Here is a 20,391-nt window from a genome sequence, read left to right on the forward strand (position 1 = left end):
AAAAAATAATATTAAAAAAGTTCCTTATAATTGCAGAGATGAGCTTCCAACGTGACCCTTAAAGGTGCAAAGCCAGGAGACAGACAGCACTTCACATGGATTTCTTTTTAAAATCTCATGGTTTGGGGGGTGGCTGACTTGTAATTTTTGGTAACCTGGGTTTGACAGTGCTGAGCAAGGATAAGCATATTGGGTGCTTCTGCACCCAGGCTCTGTAGCAATCCCAGTTTGGTTTCTATGCAGCTTACATGCATCCGCTTTGTTTTTCTGTCCTAACCTGGCTGCTGACTGTAGTTCCTGAAGTCCCGTCTGCTGCAGACCAGGAACGATGTCAGCATTTAACAGCAGTCACGTCAACCCCTCTCATTCGTCCTGCTGGGTGGGACAGGCCTGGAAGCTGCATGTTCCTGGCTCTCCAGCCCTCTGTCCTCAACTTACATTTTGGGGCACTGCACATCTCCTTATCGCTATCCAGACAGAGCCAAGCCTCCATAAGCCTCTGGATATTTTCCTGTGCATGCTGGCTGTGATTGATCTAGCACTTGCCCAAAATGCTGTGCGTACTGTGGTTCGGGGTTGGGGGGAATTAATTTCTATGCCTGCTTGGTCCAGATGGTTTTCATTCACTCCTTCTCCATCATGGAGTCGACAATGCTGCTAGCCATGGCCTCTGATCGTTACATTGCCATATGCCAGTGGTCCCCAAATTGTGTAGCACCCCCCCCCCAGGGGAGGGCAGAGGAATGCTTGGGGGGTGAGGGTGGCAGGTCCCAGGCCAGCCCCCACAGGGGTGGGGAGGGAGTGCCCCAGTCCACCCCCAACTCTGCTCCGGCCCCGCCCCCAGCCTTGGACCCCAGCTGCAGCTCTCTTCCTGGTCCCTGCCCCGCCCCCAGCCTCCACCCCTGCCCGCGACTCTGTTCCCGTTCCCAGAATCAGCCCCCTTACCCCTGTCCGTGGCCCCCCACAAGCCACGGTCCCACTCCTGGCCTGGCTCCCGGGGGTGGGAGGTGGACAGAGGTAAGGGGGAGCGTGACTGAAAAGTTTGGGGACCACTGCTATATGCCATCTCTTGAGATATGAACCCGCCCTGTGCTAGCCAGGATCAGGGCAGAGGTGATGATCAGAGACACAGTCTTTATCACACCAATAGCTTTCTGGGCGGCGAGGCTGCCCTCCTGCAGAAGCAAGGTCATGGCTCACACCTATTGGTCACACCTGGTGGTGATGAAGCTGCCTCCGCCGATGATATCATCAGTATCACGTGTGGGTGGGTGGTGGGAGCTGATCTGCTGCTCATCACCCTATCATACTGCATGGTGGCCCGGGCTGGCTTGGCCCTCCCACCATAAAGCTTTCAGCACCGTTGCTGCCCTCCTATGCTCCAGCTCTGGTTTCTGTCCTAACGCACCATGTTGGCCACAGCGTTGCCCCACTTCTAGCCAATGTCTACCTCCTGCTCCCTCCCTTGCTAAACCCCATTGTGTACAGGGTCAAAACCAAAGAGACTCATGACCGGCTGAGCCAGCTGGTGCAAAAGAGAAAGGTTCTGGCTTGACGGGCTGGAGCAGGTCAGAGGGTGCGTCTCTGATCACCATGTACATGTCTCTATTGCGCTGATGGTTTTTCTGTTTGCAGCCAGAGAAGACTCTAGGCCAGTGATAGTCAGACTGAGGCTTGTGAGCCTGAAGTGGCTCTTGAATGTGTCTCCTGTGGCTCTTTGCAGCACACGATATGAAAACACCGTGTGATTGAATTATTAACCAATCAGGATGGTTTTACTGTGTTATTAACCAACTGTAGTTGATAAAATAATAATATTGGTCAGTCATTTTGCTGTGAAAATAATATATATAATACAAGTATCAGAGGGGTAGCCGTGTTAGTCTGAATCTGTAAAAAGCAACAGAGGGTTCTGTGGCACCTTTAAGACTAACAGAAGTATTGGGAGCATAAGCTTTTGTGGGTAAGAACCTCACTTCTTCAGATGCAAGAAGTGAGGTTCTTACCCACGAAAGCTTATGCTCCCAATACTTCTGTTAGTCTTAAAGGTGCCACAGGACCCTCTGTTGCTTTTTATATATAATACAGAGACATATAATTAAATATTTCTCCTGTCGTACTGTTGAGATGTGACTGTATAGCAGTGTAGTAAATGAAACAATGAATTCACACGTCTGTGGCTTTTTTGGGTAACGCTGATTGCGAATTTGGCTCCTGAAGCACTGGGGCCTGAGAATCGCTGCTCTAGTCATTGTGACTAGCAGGGGGCCAGTTTTGTTCGGGTCGGAGAAGAAGTTCCAAACCAGACTCTTATGTGAACCTCACCCAGAAGCCCTGGGCCTGCAGAAGCTGGGTGGAAAGCTCCTGGGATCATGCCTTTTCCCGATCATTTTGGGCACACTCTGCCTCTGGGTGGGAGGAAATATTTTGAGAACTAGGTGGAACTTGATTTGTAGCATCTCAGGCCAGGGCCGAATTCACCTCTCGTGCTAACATTGTGCCGGGACGACTCCACTGCCTCGATGCATCACTCGTGATCTCGCACGAGGGGGCGAGCTCTCTCCAGCTGCTGCGCCGTCGTTATGTGTTACGCTCCAGACCCCTCGGTGCAGCACACGGCCCGTCCCTGCACGCGGAGCTGGCAGGCCCAGCAGGCTGCAGTGCTTCCAGAAGCCTGCCCTAGTGCAAGGGCTGGGCCTGCGCTCCAAGCCACCCCTGGGCTCAGGCCTGCAGCTGTAGCGCTCAGCTGGGTGCTATGCGGGAGGGACGATGTGCACAGAGGGTGTCCCAGCCTGCCCCTGTCTAGAGCTCTGCGATTCCCATGCAGCAGGCTCCAGCTTCCCCCCAGCAAACTGGTGCCTCCAGAGGTGGCTCTAGCCCAGGGGTCTCAAACACGCGGCCCGCAGGGTTGTTTTCTGCAGCCCGCAAGCTCCTTGTGGCCCCCCTGACCCTCAGCATTTACCTAGAGCGGCTCCCGCCCGACGTGCACTGGGGGCAGGGCAGGCTCCTGCCTGTCCTGCCCCCGCGCCGCTCCGGGAAGCGGCCGGAACGTGGGGAAGGGGGGGCACAGGGGTCTGTGTTGCTCTTGCTTCAGGCAGCACCCCCAGCAGCTCCCATTGGCCGCGGTTCCCCATTCCCGGCCAATGGGAGCTGCTGGGGGTGGTGCCTGAAGCAACAGCAACACACAGACCCCTGTGCCCCTCCTCCCCCAGGTTCCGGCCACTTCCCGGAGCGGTGCGGGGACAGGCAGGCAGAGAGCCTGCCCTGCCCCCGGTGCGCATCGGGCTGGAGCCCGCCCCCCGAACCTCTCCTGCAGCCGAACCCCCTGCCCTGAGCCCCCGCCACACCCCACACCCCTCCTGCACCCCCTGGGAACAGGAAGGGGGCAGAGTTGGGGTGGGGATTTCGGGGAAGGGGTTGGAATGGGGGCAGGGCCTCATGGAAGGGGTGGAGTGGGGGCGGGGCCGAGGGCAGCGGGGGGGAGGTGTCAGTAATGCGGCCCTCGGGCCAATGTACTAGTCCTCATGTGGCCCTCATTGTCATTTGAGTTTGAGACCCCTGCTCTAGCCCCTGCCGCCAGGCCGGCCAGGTGTGTGTTGGTCTCAGAGCCAATCTACCTTGGGGGGAAGACGTAGCCCTAAGGAGCAGCCCAGGGCACCCCCCACCTACCCTGGGAGGCAGACACGGGGCACCCCACTACTCTGGCTTAGCCACCCCCTCTGGCCTCCTCCCCACCTACATTGGGGGGCTAACCAGGGTGCACCCCCCTGCACCTACCTTGGGGGCAGGCATGGGGTGTCCTGCCCCCCCCCCAGACTCAGCTGGACTCATGCCCCCACATGTACTTGCAGGGCAGGCACAGAGAGCCCTGACTCAGCCAAACACCCTTGCCATCTACCCTGGGGACACACAGGAAGCCCTGTCCATTCCCCCGAGCTCAGCCAAACAAGCCCCCCCGACACACACCACCCTCTACAAATGGCCAAGGCTAAAAATCCTGCCCCACCCCCATGCAGGAGGGTTGTGTGGGGTGAGGCCAGGGCAGCCAGGGTCTGGAGGAGGCAACTCCCCATGCTGGCATCCGCCGTGATGACTGGACAAATCTCCCACTCACAGAGAAGCAGGACATTCAGCTCCACGAAGTGGGGCCCAGTCCTTGTGAATGGAGCTAAAGGGGGCGGGTAAATGAGGGGTGACTCCCAGGGCTCCATTCTCCTTCCCCAGTCTGAAAGGCCCCTGGCGGGAGAGCAGCAGCAAACGCTTGGGCGCTGCCCTGAGCCCATCACCACTGTCCATCAGCCTCTGAACCCCAGGGGCCCCTGCAGCTTAGGGAACGAGGGGCCATGCACGGAGAAATCTCGCAGCGCCACTGCCCCGGTTCTGCAGAGAAATCCTCTATTGGCTGCCAGCTCAGCCCTATTCACCGGCATGAAGTGACCTTCAAAACGTGTGGGGGCTGTGAGTTCCCCAGCGAGGGCAGCGCTCGGTACAACACCGAACGCTACAAGCCCCGGAGCGCTAGCCGCTACTGCAGTACAAATACACACGGCCCATGAAGGAGGACGTGGGCCCTGCAGCTCAGCCAGCCTGCTGGAGCCTCGGAGCACACCAACAAGGACAAACTGTGCTTGCAACGTGGGATTAAACGAACTAACTTTATTCAAAGTTTTAAGGGAGAGAAACACACAGGTAGGAGTCAAAGCCTGTAGTGCTTCCTTCCCCGCGGCTGATCTACGGGGTTGAAACCGAACATGGAAGTTTGAACACCAAGGGGATGCTTTCAACTGGGTCACTGGGCACCAAGTTTTGCTTTCCAGGGAATTTCCTCTACAGTCGCAAAGCGGTGGATTTTGGCCGAACTCTCCCCAGGTGACACGTTGAAGCACACGCACACAGATCATTCTTACAGGACGTATTGGACACGGAACTTGTGTGTACTATTGAACTATGACAGTTTTGATTTCGTTCCTTTAAAATGCTCGTGAATAAAATACGCATCCCCTCTCAACCGTCTTCGTCCTCTGTCTCCCAGGGCCAAACCCTCCAAAGGAAGCTCTACACCACAGAGGAACAGCTAGTGCGCTCAACTGGTCTCTGAGCTAAGGCAGGACAGCCCCTGGGACAGGAAATCAATTTAGAAATGAAACAAGAGCAAGTGCCATGTCTGTTGGGCGCCACGGAGTATCCAAAGTGCTTCAGACACAGACGTGCCCGAGGAGAGCTGGAATTCTCTGCTAGGATCACATATTTACAAAGCAATTTCCCTCCGAAACATGTGGTTTAGGCCGGGTGTGCACAACAGCTCAGTGAAAGTGCCAGCTCTTGGCAGACTGAGGTGAACAAAGGAAATCCGAGTGCATGGAGCGGATGGGAACTCTGACTTCATTGAACGGGTCGCCTCTGATGTTCTAATGCTCAGAATTAAACGAACAGCCGGGCCTGTATCATAGGACACATGGAAAGAGTGTCTCCTCCCCACCCCTGCCCCATTGCAGACAGGCGCTCTCCTACATGGAAGCGGCAACTCTGTAATCAGACCCAAACCCCTGAGCACTCTCCCCTCATATCGAGCAGCATTATGGTTCCTTCCCAACGTGCTAAATTAAGCCATATTTCCACCCAGTTCAGCCCACTGGGTTTCAGTGGACGGGGTGGCCAAAACACAGCCAAGTAGCCAGCTAGAGAGTTCTACAATGCAGCCCACAGCCAGCCTCATCGTGCCTAGGGAGGGGTTCAGCCCACGGAGAGAGGTCCCAGCATGCAACACTTTGTTTAACCCTTCGTACTCACATCAAGCTGGAGAAGGGCCTGCTGGGCTTGCTTGTCTCCAGGGACCAAACGTGTGTCAGAGATGAGGAGGGCTGCATCACCTCCACGTCATGGGCTGGTGGCCGGCTTCCTGGGATGCTCTCGCTTTGCTTTCATTGGCTGGTTCCTAGAGGCCGCCCCTCACCGCGAGGCGTTTATCGTACAGGGCATGCCCTCGGCCCAGAGCCTGTCTGCTGCCCCCAGCCCTGCGGAAGGAGGGGGCACCACGCTCTGCCCCTTCAAATGTCCTCTCCTCTCCAGGCAGGCTCAGTGGTGCAGAAACCAGGACAGAGAAAAGGATTTGAAACAGGCCTTAGTTGAGACGACAGGGGGGAGGCCTTAAAGAAGACGGCTAATGGCATATTGGGCTGCATTCGTGGGAGCATTGCCAGCAGATCGAGGGAAGTGACTATTCCCCTCTATTCGGCATTGGAGAGGCCACTTCTGGAGAATTGCATCCAGTTTTGGGCCCCCGCCCCCACTACAGAAAGGATGTGGACAAATTGGAGAGACTCCAGCGGAGGGCAATGAAAATGATTAGGGGGCTCGGGCACATGATTTATGAGGAGAGGCTGAGGGAACTGGGCTTGTTTAGACTGCAGAAGAGAAGAGTGAGGGGGGGATTTGATATCCGCCTTCAACTACCTGAAAGGGGGTTCCAAAGAGGATGGATCTAGACTGTTCTTAGTGGTGGCAGATGACAGAACAGGGAGCAGTGGTCTCATGTTGCAGTGGGGGAGGTTTAGGTTGGATATTAGGAAAAACTTTTTCACTAGGAGGGTGGTGAAGCACTGGAATGGGTTACCTAGGGAGGGGGTGGAATCTCCATCCTTAGAGGTTTTTAAGGCCCGGCTTGACGAAGCCCTGGCTGGGATGATTTAGTTGAGGTTGGTCCTGCTTGGAGCAGGGGGTTGGACTAGATGACCTCCTGAGGTCCCTTCCAACTCTAATATTCTGCGATTCTATGACAGCACCCACATGTTGTTGTGCAGGCTTTCCCTTAGACACTGGAATACATCACATCCCCCTTAACTTTGGGCCAGACACTTGGCTGCTGGGTGCTGGCCCAGCTCTCTTGGCTTCAGCCGAGCTGTACCATTGACACCAGTTGAGGATACGGCCCATTGTCCGTAGCTAACTCAGCCCCTCGTTCCTTCAGGGTGGGAAGGGCCTCAAACCAGCTGGCTCAATGCCATTTTTACTTGTTTTGGTCCCCTAAACATTAGGGCAGGGGATGACTTTGCAGCAGTTTTGTGGAACTGGACCGCCAAGCTAAAGGACCTCACCCTAGCATGGTCTCACAGTTCTGGGTACGGGATTAGTTACACCCTTCACGTAGCATGTGCATGAATTTGGTGAGTCTAGTGATGGCAGTGGCTTTCCTTATGTTTGTTGAATTCCTCATGGGCAGGAGAAGGAGGGGAGGGCGAAAAGGGGACACAGAAGAGAAATCTCGCTGCTGAAGGGGAACAAGAACCAGCTTGAGTCCGTTTTTTGCCCCTTGACCCCCACCACGCTTAGTTTAACAGCATTTGCCCAACTTCCTATAGCTCCGTAGCATGCACAGTTCTGTCTAGCTCTTAGTCCGGTTCTCTCTTGCTCGTGATAACCTGTTAGGAAGCAGCTGTCACTCCGGGGTGAGATTTCCCTCCCTGCAAGGAAATTTCAGGTGACACTGGACTTCTTGCAGGGGGAGAGGCGAGGGGGTGGTCACCAGTTTCATGTCTGAGAAGTCTCTCCCCCTTAGTGTTGACTTGCATCGGCACCGCACCCAGCTCTGTGTCATAGGTGTTTCACCTGCCACGGGGGCAACGTGCAGCCTCCCTTGCAATGCTGTGCAACTCCCCTGTCCTCCTCCCCGTCCGCTCCCCGTGCACTCCCTGGTGGAGGTGGCACAGGCCCTGGGGCTCAGTACACAGGCGGGGTGCCCCCTGCATGTGTCCGCTGGTGCCTGCCCAGGTGGTACTTGTGGCTGAAGCTGCGCCCGCACTCGGCACACTTGTACGGCTTCTCCCCGGTGTGGATGCGCTGGTGGGCCACCAGGTAGGACTGGTTGCTGTAGACGCGGCCGCACTCGGCGCACGAGTAGGACTGGCGGTCGCGGTGGCTGCGCTGGTGCATGATGAGGTCGGTGCGGGAGCCGAAGGCCTTGCTGCACTGGGTGCAGGTGAAGGACCGGCTCTCACCGTGCACGCGCTGGTGAATCAGGAGGTCGGTGCGGGAGCCGAAGCTCTTGCCGCACTTGTTGCAGTAGACGAGCCTCTCGGCGTGTGAGCGCTGGTGCGTGATGAGGTCGGTGCGGGAGCCGAAGGCTTTGCCGCACTGGGTGCAGGTGAAGGACTGGCTGTCGCCGTGCATGCGCTGGTGAATCAGGAGGTCGGTGCGGGAGCCGAAGCCCTTGCCGCACTTGTTGCAGGAGATGAGCCTCTCGGCGTGCGAGCGCTGGTGCATGATGAGGTCAGTCAGGTAGCTGAAGGCCTTGCCGCACTCGGGGCAGGCGTGCACCTTGGCGGCGTGGCTGGCCTGGTGCCGGCTGAGGTCGGCCTGGCAGGCGAAGATCTTGCCGCAGTCTGCGCACAGGCACCATTTGGACTCGGGGTGGGTGCGCTCGTGCAGGATCAGGTCGGTCTTGGAGCTGAAGCGCCGCTCGCAGGTGCCGCACGGGAACCAGCGCTCCTTGGGGTGGCACAGCTGGTGCGACGCCAGCTCGGCGTGGAAGCAGAAGCTCTTGCCGCACTTGGTGCACTTGTAGGGCCGCTCCTCGGTGTGGATGCGCTGGTGGCTCAGGAGGGCGGGGTGCGAGCGGAAGCTGTCGCCGCAGTCGATGCAGGGGAAGGGCTTCTCAGCCTCGGGGGCCCGCAGGGGCGCAGCCGGCTCAGCACTTTCCTCCGAGGCCACGGCCGGCCCGGCGTGGGCCTGCTGGTGGGCGGCCAGCTCAGCGTGGGAGCCGTAGGCGCCGTCACACTGGGCGCAGCGGTAGGGGCGCTGGCGGACGTGGGTGCGCTGGTGCACGGTGAGCGCCGCCTTGTGGGTGAAGCTCTTGCCGCAGTCGGTGCAGACGAAGACGCTCTCCGCCGTGTGGCCGCGCTGGTGCTCCACCAGGGTGGCGTGCCGCCCGAAGCTCTTGCCGCAGTCGGTGCAGATGAAGGTGCGCTCCGCCGCGTGGCTTTGCTCGTGCTCACCCAGGGATGCCACATCTCCAAACCGCCACCCGCAGTCACCGCAGGCCAACGCCAGTTCCCCCGCGGGGCTCCTCGGCTGGGAGGCCCTGGCGCTGTGCTTCCCAAGGGCCCTGGTACACTCAGCAGGAGCGTCCTGCCCACTCCCTGGCTGGCTCCTGGGGGTCAGAGGGTTCTTGTAGAGCTTCCCTGCCAGCACCCAGGGGGCCTCCAGCTCCTTGGTATGGTCCTTTCCTGACCCTTCTTCCTTAATGGCTTTCGCAGCCCAGTCACCTGTGCAGGGCAAGGGAAAGACAAGCCAAAGACACTGTTAGTGGCTGCTAAGGCAGGGAACAGCACCAAGCCAAGCCACTTCCCGCTGGAGTGCAGTTACCAGAGGGTCTGTGTAAACAGCCATCTCCTCACACAGCTCTGCTAGGGTGTTATCTGGTGCAGAGCCTCCGGTCTCAAGTGCTCCCTGTTGTGCCCCGTGTCTAGCCAGGGCATCTCTGCAGAGGGCATGGAAGAGGCTGCCATTCAGAGGGAGTTTGCACAGGTGTGCGTGACCATGCAAAGTGCAAGGCCGTGGCAGTTCAGGCCTAATTCTCACTTGGCACCAGGAGTAACTCCAGGGAAGCTAAAAGAGCTACAGTGGTGTCAGAATCAGGCCCGCTGCCTCTGCTGGAGGGAAGAGAGGGATTCTCTTCTGGTTTGGGCATCTTCAACAGAGATGCCAGCGAAGTGCCACTTGTGGGGCCAGCTGCTACCCCGAGTTGCATCTGTGCAGCTCCACTGAAAGCAGTGAGGTCCCCCAGATGCGAACAAGCCTGCAGAATCCTTCTAACATAAAAACGGCCGTACTGGGTCAGACCAAAGGTCCATCCAGCCCAGTATCCTGTCTACTGACAGTGGCCAATGCCAGGTGCTCCAGACGGAGTGAACCTAACAGGTAATGATCTAGTGATCTCTCTCCTGCCGTCCATCACCACTCTCTGACAAACAGAGGCTAAGGACACCATTCCTTACCCATCCTGGCTAATAGCCATTAATGGACTTAACCTCCACGAATTTATCCAGTTCTCTTTTAAACGCTGTTATAGTCCTAGTCTTCCCAACCTCCTCAGGCAAGGAGTTCCACAAGTTGACTGTGCGCTGTGTGAAGAACTTCCTTTTATTTGTTTTAAACCTGCTGCCCATTGAGAACATGAGACAGGCCACACTGAGTCAGAGCAGTGGACCATCTAGCCCAGTATCCTGCCTTCTGACAGGGGCTAGTGCCAGGTGCTTCAAAGGGAATGACCAGAACTGGGAAATTATTGAGTGATCCCTCCCGTCATCCAGTCCCAGCTTCTGGCAGTCAGAAGCTTAGGGACACCCAGAGTATGGGGTTGTGTCCTGACCATCTTGGCTAATAGCCATTGATGGACCTGTTCTCCATGAACTCATGTAATCCTTTTTTGAACCCAGTTATACTTTTGGCCTTCACAACATCCCCTGGTAATGAGTTCCACAGGCTGACAGTGTGTGGTGTGAAGAAATACTTCCTTATGTTTGTTTTAAACCTGCTGCCTATTAATTTCATTGGATGATCCCTGTTCTTGTGTTATGTGAAGGGGTAAATAACACTTCTGGATTCACTTTCTCCACAGCACTCATGATGTTATAGACCTCTATCATATTCCTGCTTAGTCATCACTTTTCCAAGCTGAACTGTCCCAGTCTTTTTAATTTTTCCTCATACGGAAGTTGTTCCATGCCCCTCATCATTTCTGTCGCCCTTCTCTGTACTTTTTCCAATTCCAATATATCTTTTTTGAGATGGGGTGACCAGAACTATACACAGTATTCAAGGTGTGGGAGTGCTATGGATTTATATAGTGACATGATGATATCTTCTGTCTTATCTATTCTTTTCCTAACAGTTCCTAACATTCGGTTAGCTTTCTTGACTGCTGCTGCACATTGTTTTCAGAGAACTATCCACAATGACTCCAAGATCTCTTTTTTCATAGAATCATAGGACTTGAAGATACTTGAGAGGTCATCTAGTCCAGTCCCCTGCACTCATGGCAGGACTAAGTATCTAGACCATCCCTGACAGGTGTTTGGCCAACCTGCTCTTAAAAATCCCCAATGACAGAGATTCCACAACCTCCCTAGGCAATTTATTCCAGTGCTTAACCACCCTGACAGTTAGGAAGTTTTTCCTAATGTCCAACCTAAACCTCCCTTGCTGCAATTTAAGCCCATTGCTTCTTGTCCTAGCTACAGAGGTTAAGAAGAACAATTGTTCTCCATCCTCCTTGTAACAACCTTTTATGTACTTGAAAACTGTTTTCATGTCCCCTCTCAGTCTTCGCTTCTCCAGACCAACCAAACCCAATTTTTTCAATCTTCCCTCATAGGTCACGTTTTCTAGACCTTTAATCATTTTTGTTGCTCTTCTCTGGAGTGATAACAGCTAATCAGTTTGTATGTATACTTAGGATTATATTTTCCCATGTGCATTACTTTGCATTAATTTACATTGAATTTCATCTGCCATTGTGTTGCCCAGTCACCCAGTTTTGTGAGATCCTTTTGTAACTCTTCTCAGTCTGCTTTGGATTTAACTATCCTTAGTAATTTTGTATCATCTGCAAATTTTGCCACCTCACTGTTTTCCCCTTTTTCCAGATCATTTATGACTGTTGAATGGTACTGGCCCCAGTACAGATCCACGGGGATTTAGTTGTCTGCCTCCATGTGATGTAATTGAATGGGACTCTTATTTGCCTGTTTCATGCTGGAGGGAAGGATGGTCCAGTAGTTAGGCCGCTCCCCTGGGACTCAGAAACTGCAGGCTCAATTCCCTGACACAGCATCTAACTGCCATTTGTGTCTTTCCAAATCCCCCCCAGTGTCTCTCTCTGACTTGGCTCCCCACCTGCCCGGCCCCACAGGTGTGTGTGAGGATAGCTGCATTAAAGATTGTGAGATGCTCAGATACCAAGGTGATTGGCGCCATGTTAGTACTTAGGCAAAGGAATTTACAACAATGCGTGAGCCAGCAAAAAAAAAAATCCTGTTTGCTCTTCACATCTCTAGAGGAGAAAATGCAAAGTGAGATTTCAGCACAAAAGGACTGAGGCAAAGACAGGAAAAAAAATCCAGTCATTTTCATAGACTAGAATTGTGCCTCAGTGTTCTTTTTATTTTTAAAATCACACACAACAAATGAAAAATACAATCGAGCCCTCCCCTGGAATGTGGTGCAGATCAGAGATGAACAGAGAAAGCCAGAGTTTGAATGGACTGAATTCCCATGGAGTGATTTTTTTTTTCCCCAAAATCAAGCAGAGAAACCAGAAGTCACAGGATCATCACACAATACCGTGTTCTCACAGTAAACCAGGGCTCCTGCCCAGACCAGCACCCAGCTGGACTATGCCGCCTTCCTCGTAGCAAACCCTAACTTCAGATTTTTTTGTCTAACCAATTTGGGCAACTCCCCAAAAGATACCCAATACATCTCCCAGGCCTGACCAGGCTGGCCTCTGCAGTAACCTTACTGAAGTCAATGGGCTTACACCAGTGATTGATTCGGCCCAGGACGTCTGTCTTACATCCCATTAACTTCAGCTGGGTGGCAAAGGAGTAAATCAGGGTAGAAACTGACCCAGACTTCTGAAGAGTTATATCCCAGAGGGGACAGGAGAGTCAAAAGGAGGGACACCCACTGGAAGGCTATTGGGAGTGAGGGAAAATTCATGATTGACACCTGTCACTAAGACGTGACAGATGTGGATAAATAAAAAGGGAGATGATGTATTCCTGATGGATGAGAATAGCTTTGTGTGAGGGGCCCGCAGCGTCTATGCACCACTTACCTCCTGCTTAAAACCAGGACGTAAGAGATGACTACGGTTTGTGTGAGCCCCAACATGATCTTGCTTCCTGACTTGTGCAGTCAGAACCGCAGGGACAGAACGGGCCACCTAGGCAAACAGCCTAACGAGCTTCCAAGTGGAGCTGTGTGAACGGGATGATATGGCGGGGCTGCCTGCGATGGCAGGGGCTGGATTCCATGAGCCAGGAGGTCTCTTCCAGTCCTATGTTCCTGCCCTCCTAGGCAGAGCTGTGTAGGATCGCTGTTACACAGTGGTGACAGCGTTCTACCCCAGAAGCGGTTGCATTTCAGGCAATGGCCAAGCGATCTATGTATGCGGGGTTTGTGATGCAATATGAGCGTCACCCAGGAAATGGGACACTATTCCCTCACCTGTGGAGTTCTTGCGGGTAGTTCGTCTCTTTGCAGAGTCCAGGACATCCACGTGTTTGCTTCTTTCCATCTTTACTAAGTCACGTTTGGCGCCAGGATACCCTACAGACAAAAGAGAAATAATCATCATGATGAAAATGTCCCCATCTCCCATGGACTCACCAACAGGTGGGATAGCCAGGCTGAAGCCAGGATATCCATACCGACCATCAGCCTGCAGGGTTGGGCTAACCCAGCAGCTCGTGGGTTAATAGCCCCCAGCACCCAGCCAGGAGCCCAGACTGCGCCAGCCGCTCTGGAGGGTGGATGGTGGGCAGCTCGAGCTGAGAGCCCAGCTCTAGATTCCAGGCTGGAAGGAGCTTGGACCGGCAGCTCCATGAAAATACAAGGAGTTAGAGGGGTGCCCGTTACACAGGCCCCGTCTGAAGCCCCGGGTACCTGGCTGAGCACATGGGGCCTGGTTCCCTGCCCAATGAGTCACCACTGACCTGTCCCTGGAATCACACCCAGCGGCCATCACACCTCACTCCATAACAGGCCTGAGGTGGGGACCAGGAGCAGGTACTGGGGATCTCTGACTGAAGAGCAGCAGAGAGCCGTCTTCAGGATGCTCCCTGGGCAAGTCAGCGACAGGGTCTGGGATTTTGGAGCTGTAGCCCCTGGGAGGGAGCAGCAGCTTCAGGCCACAGCCGGGTGCTTGTCCAGCAGGAGGACAGAGCAACCCCAAGGAGCTGGATGTTGCCAATGCAGCTTACTCCTGCCTGCCCAGCCAAATACAGCAGAGCCGTGTTTTTATGAATGAATCGGCGACTGAGGAGTTAATCACTGAACATCTCAGTTACAGTGGGTCCGGTGCATAACTTAATTGATTAATCATTCAATGACAGCGTACATAACAAATGGTAACTGTGTACAGTGCATCTGGTTTTTCTTTGTCTGAGAGATGTGCACTTCTCCTTTGCTACCAAACCTTGTTTTTTTCCTAAAGCTGTCCAGCTGTTGGAACGTTGGCCGAAGGACTGAAGTCACATTTGGCGGCAGAAAAGTGGCTCATATAACCAGCCATTCACATGATCAATGTTCACAAAATGGGGGTTCTATTGTAATTGGGGAGGGAGAGAGCTGGGGGCTAAAAGTTTGGGGTTGAGGAAGGGAGCAGAGTTGGATCTGCTTTGAGCAGGGGGTTGGACTAGATGACCTCCTGAGGTCTCTTCCAACCCTGATATTCTATGACCACCTCTTCCTCCTAAAATTATGCCCAGGAGTGTGAAGGGCTGGGGAAGAGGATGTTTTTTGAGACTCCTCCACTTCGTGGGGTGCATCCTAAAAAGCAACCACCTCCCGCCCCCAAACATCCTCTTTGGAAGAGAGGAGTTCAGAAGCGAGAAGGAAAGCGGGTTGGTGCGCCATGAAATTCCTACAAAGCAATTCACTTTCACCCATTTCTCCGAGCATTTTCACAGTCAGAACAGCTCCAGCCATTCAGAGGGAAAACTGGTCCAAGTTTGTCCTCTGTTTGTTCCGGACTGTATGAAGAGCTGGTTGAAATGTTTAGATGAAAAATGTTTTGCAAATATTGGAGGATTCCCCCCTTGGCCAGCAAATTGTGTTTTGACCAGTTTTACAGAGCAGTCGGAATATTTCAATGCAAAAACATCCAGGAAAATTTTCACAAATGTTTCTGCCTCTGCCAAGCAGCAGTAAGTGTTTGCATGTGATTATTAATGAACAGTGCAATGCGTAATGCGAGGGATGTTTTCCAGCAAGCTGCCAATCCCTTTACAATGGGATCACTCACCCTGGGGGACCACTCCCTCAGTGAAGTCCGGGGCATCTGTGAACTGGGGCTCATCCTCCCTTTCAACCTTTATTGAGATGTCCAGTCGGGGAGCAGGATATCCTGAGCAAAGGAGAGCAGAAAAAGTTTTGCCATCACATCCATCTTTTCCCTGAATTCTCAAAAGCTGCCAGTTCCATATTCTCAAAATGCAGGTTAAAGATTATTTAAATAAGTTAGATGTATTCAGGTCAGCAGGGCCTGCTGAAATTCATCCTAGAGCACTTGGGGCACTAGCTGAAGCAATCTTGGAGCCATTAGCCATGATCTTTGAGAAGCCATGGAGGACAGAAGAGGTCCCAGAAGACTGGAGAGGGGCCAACAGTACCTATCTTTAAAAAGGGGAACAAGAGGTTGCGGGAATTATAGACCAGTCAGTCTAATTTTAATACCTGGAAAGATACTGAAGCAAATGATTAAACAATCAATTTGTAAGCACCTGGAGGACCGTTGGAAAACATAATCCTAACTATACATATACAATGATGTGGTCTAAATTAGCTGTTACCACTCAAGAATGAGATCTTGGAGTCATTGTCGATAGTTCCCTGAAATCATCCACTCAATGTGCAGTGGCAGTCAAAAACGTGAACAGAATGTTGGGGAATCATTAGGGAAGGGATAGATAATAAAACAGAAAATATCATATTGCCTCTATATAAATCCATGGTACGCCCACATCTTGAATACTGCGTGCAGATGTGGTCGTCCCAAGGACAAGTGCAGAGTCCTGCACTTAGGACGGAAGAATCCCATGCACAGCTACAGACTAGGGACCGAATGGCTAGGTAGCAGTTCTGCAGAAAAGGACCTAGGGGTCACAGTGGACGAGAAGCTGGATATGAGTCAACAGTGTGCTCTTGTTGCCAAGAAGGCTAACGGCATTTTGGGCTGTATAAGTAGGGGCATTGCCAGCAGATCGAGGAACGTGATCATTCCCCTTTATTCGACATTGGTGAGGCCTCATCTGGAATACTGTGTCCAGTTTTGGGCCCCACACTACAAGAAAGATGTGGAAAAATTGGAAAGAGTCCAGCGGAGGGCAACAAAAATGATTAGGGGTCTGGAGCACATGACTTATGAGGAGAGGCTGAGGGAACTGGGATTGTTTAGTCTCCAGAACAGAAGAATGAGGGGGGATTTGATAGCTGCTTTCAACTACCTGAAGGGGGGTTCCAAAGAGGATGAAGCTCGGCTCTTCTCAGTGGTGGCAGATGACAGAACAAGGAGCAATGGTCTCCAGTTGCAGTGCGGGAGGTCTAGGTTGGATATTAGGAAACACTATTTCACTAGGAGGGTGGTGAAGCACTGGAATGCATTACCTAGGGAGGTGGTGGAATCTCCTTCCTTAGAGGTTTTTAAGGCCTGGCTTGACAAAGCCCTGGCTGGGATGATTTAGTTGGGAATTGGTCCTGCTTTGAGCAGGGGGTTGGACTAGATGACCTCCTGAGGTCCCTTCCAACCCTGATATTCTATGATTTCAAAAAAGATATATTGGAAATGCAAAAGGTTCAGAAAAGGGCAACAAAAATTATTAGGGGTACGGAACAGCTTCCATATGAGGAGAGATTAATAAGACTGGGACTGTCCAGCTTGGAAAATAGGCGACTAAGGGGGAATATGATAGAGGTCTATAAAATCATGAGTGGCATAGAGAAAGTAAATAAGGAAGTGTTATTTACTCCTTCTCATAATACAAGAACAAGGGGCCACCAAATGAAATTAATAGGAAGCAGGTTTAAAACAAACAGAAGAATGTATTTTTTCATGCAACGCACTGTCAACCTCTGTAACTCTTTGCCAGAGGAGTGTTGTGAAGGCCAAGACTATAACGGGGTTCAAAAGGGAGCTAGATAGATTCATGGAAGATAGGTCCATCAATGGCTATTAGCCAGGATGGGCTTGGATGGTGTCCCTAGCCTCTGTTTACCAGAAGCTGGGATTGGGTGACAGGTCATGGATCACTTGATGATAACCTGTCTGTTCATTCCCTTTGGGGCACCTGCCATTGGCCGCTGTCAGAGGACAGGATACTGGGCTGGATGGACCTTTGCTCTGACCCAGTATGGCCGCTCTTATAAGGAATAGTCGGCATGGATTTGTCAAGAACAAATCAAGCCAAGCCAACTTAATTTCCATTCCTTCCCCAGCAGTCTGAATTCCCATTGCTCACCAGAGCAGGTGCTGGCCGGAGTTTCCTCCCCTTCCGCGTCCTGAGAATCCATGACTCGTGCTCAGCCCTTCCCTTTTCGCACTGGAGAAAGAGGCAGGGATTAGAAGCGGCACAAACCCCGAGCGTGGCAGAGGGATGCGCCGCGTTCTAACGCAACGTTTCGCCCGTCTCGGAGGAACCATGCACATTTCCAACTGCTGCGCCATCTGCTCGCACGGCGGCTCAGCAAGGGCAGTGGCAGCCACACATGCCCAGCCTTAGGGCAGCGGGAGCAGAGGAAATGGGGGTCCCTGGTGCAAGGGCCAGTCCATTTCTCCTCTCAGGCTGCCGTGAGATGGGTAGTTAGATCTAACTGCAGGGGCTACTCTCTGGGAGGTTGTCATGTAGATGCTGGGCCACTAGGACCTGGGCTGGGACCTGCCAGTTCCTTCCATATACCCCGCTGACCAGTCACTACCCGGCCGGCGGCCCAGCAGCCAACGGCTGCGACTCCACAGCCAGCCCGCGTGCCATGAGGAAGGTGAGTGGTCTTGTCATTCTCTTTGTAAAGCCATGAATCCACTAGGAGTCTGGACCATTTGGGGACCCCCGAATGCGGAAGCCAGCCTGGGCATTACACAGACTATCCGGAGCCCACTGAAAGAGCCAAACGGGACCCTCACCCGGCAGAAATCAGCCTCCCTGAACTCTCCTTTAGGCACGACCCCAGACCGCACTGCCAGCCCTTCTCCCAGCACCTCCCCGGCGGGACAAGCTGAGGGGACACCGGGGAGCAAGGCGTACACCTGAAAAACAAAGCGTGTGACGAGCTCAGCACCATGCATTCCAAACCATCTCTGCAGGGGCAGCAGAGGCCTGGATCCAAGTGACACACACACACACAGACACTCACATGTGTGATCATGCCTCCCGCTAGCAACCGACCCCTGTGCCCGATAACCGTTTTTCTAAAAAAAAATCAGCTCTGGGAATTACTTTGGGGCAGTTCGCTGGCCTGTACTGTACAGGGGATCAGACGAACGGATCAGCTGGGTCCCACAGAAGTCTCTTGGCAGCTGAGTTGGTCTTAGCCCCTTGTAACTCAAGGCCCATGGTTCCTGCTAGGTCTAGGGGGGCGGGAAGGGTTACCAGGCTGCCGCGCCAGTGCAGTAGGGGGCTTGCTAATCTGCCAGGCATAAAAAGGAGAAATATGAAAGGGGACGCTGGCCTGGTGTGTGGGGAGACCAGGCCTTGCCCCCTCCTTGGGGCCCAGAAAGTGGGAGGGCTTTTATTTGGACCCTGTCAAAGGCCGAATGAGAGCTTTTGTTTCCCTGCTTGGGATACCCTCAGTTTTGAGCCCTGTTGTCCCTATGAACACGGCCAGGGTATGTCTCACACAAGCCCACACACCCCCTTGTCCACCCCAACACCCCCCCACACACACACCTGCAATCATGCACCCTCACGCCTTTCACCGAAGGGAATGAAGTGCTGGACCAGACGGCACTGTTTTCACGGCGCTAGTCCCTGTGCGGGAGGGTGTGCATTCTCCTCTTAAATGTGTCCTAGGGATAAACTGCTCTAAGCTTTCCTGCCCAGCGAGTAGCCCAATGGGCTAAGAACTAGTCTACGTAGGGAAGTTGGCTGGCATAGTTCTTCAGGGGTAAGTCCCCGCATGGACATTCTTACCCCCAAAATAAGAGTGCTTCCCCCAGTTGGCTTAGGGTACTTCGCAGGCGACAAAAGCTAAATCGGACAAACAAGGCGGGGGAGGGAATATCGTTTATTGGACCAACTTCTGTTGGGGAGAGAAACCCACTTTGGAGCTACAGAGCTCTTCTGCAGGGCTGCCAGCATCCCGGCCTAATACAAGGTGGGGAGGACTGAGTAGTTAGCACATGTTGTAAGGGCCCATTCAAGATGAAGTGGCCCATTAAAACCCCTGCAGTCATAGGACAAAAAGTGGGGGCTATGGATTGTAATAAGCCATAAATCCAGTGTCTATGTTCAGGCTACGATTTTTAGTGTCTAGCAGATGTCACCTCGCCCACCTGGGCTCTCTAATATCCTGAGACCCACAGGGCTACAACCACACTGTAGTCAGCCAGAAAAAGCCATTCTTACTGGGGGGCAGATGTCCGCAAGGGGAGTTACAACAACCTAGCTACATACAGCACAGCGTACCCAGGCCGGGGCGGCGGTGACGGGGGTACCCACGCCGGGGCGGCGGTGACGGTGGTACCCACGGGATGCTGGAACAATTTGTATAGCAGGGATGCTGACGGCCACTTACTGTAAACCTTGTATATGATGGACACCGCTTTAAGCCAGGGGGTGCAGGAGCACCCCTAGCTCCTTCACCTATGAGTACCAACACCAGCCGGGCCAATAAACTACCCCATGTAGACAAGTGCTAAGAATTAACTCTAGTCCTGGCTCTGCCACTGATCTGCTCCCTGACCTTGCACAGCTCCCTCTCCTCCAGGCACTGCTGCAATGCCCCCGGGACAGGAGGCGAGCAGCGCATTGCGGGGGGGGGGGGGGGGGACACCCCAGCAGCTGTGTGTAGGGGGGGGTCCCCCTGGCCTGTCTCGCTGCAGACCGGAGCCGGGTTGGTTCCCCCCAGCTCCCGCCCCGCGGCTGGGCTGGGGCGGGGCGCGGCGCTGCAGGGCACCGGGGCGGGCGCGTTACCTGCAGCCGGGCTCGGCGGGCCCCAGGCTCGCGGCGGTTCCCGGCCGGCCGGCGCCGCCCCGGCAGGAAGTAGCTGGGCAGGACGCAGGGGCGGGCCGGGCTCGGCCCACGCAGGGCCCGTATTGGAGAGAGCAGCTCGCTGCCTCCGCCCGCCGGCCCGGCCCCGGGAGCCCGGCACTGCGCCCGGGGCGCGCTGGCTGGGGGACCCTGGTGTGACGGGGGCGCCGGGGCCGGACTCCTGGGTTCCGTCCCCGGCGGGGGGGGGGAGGAAAGGGAGGGGTTTAGGGATTGGGGTACTGTTACAGCCCGGACTCCTGGGTTCTGCCCCCGGCTCCGGGAGAGGAGGAGGGTGTCTAGGGGTTAGAGTGAGCGGCGGGGGAGGCTGGGAACCTGGACTCCTGGGTTCTATTCTGATCTTTGCCAGAGCCTTGCTGTATGACCACATCCCTTACACCAACTTTCCCAGCATTTCCCGTTAATTTTG

At 54.0% G+C, this 20,391-nt stretch overlaps 1 protein-coding gene across 1 annotated transcript in view; it reads left to right on the forward strand.

Annotated features, from left to right (window-relative positions):
- The first annotated feature begins 328 nt into the window (after positions 1-328).
- LOC135873700 (olfactory receptor 52Z1P-like) overlaps positions 329-20,391 on the forward strand; it is a 68,296-nt gene continuing 48,233 nt past the window's right edge. Inside the window, exon 1 of the mRNA XM_065398341.1 lies at positions 329-560. Within this exon, the coding sequence (XP_065254413.1) occupies positions 329-560 (232 nt within the window). The remainder of the gene's footprint in view (positions 561-20,391) is intronic.

Source organism: Emys orbicularis, chromosome 1 (genome assembly GCF_028017835.1).
Source record: "Emys orbicularis isolate rEmyOrb1 chromosome 1, rEmyOrb1.hap1, whole genome shotgun sequence".
In the NCBI taxonomy this organism is placed as follows: domain Eukaryota; kingdom Metazoa; phylum Chordata; order Testudines; family Emydidae; genus Emys; species Emys orbicularis.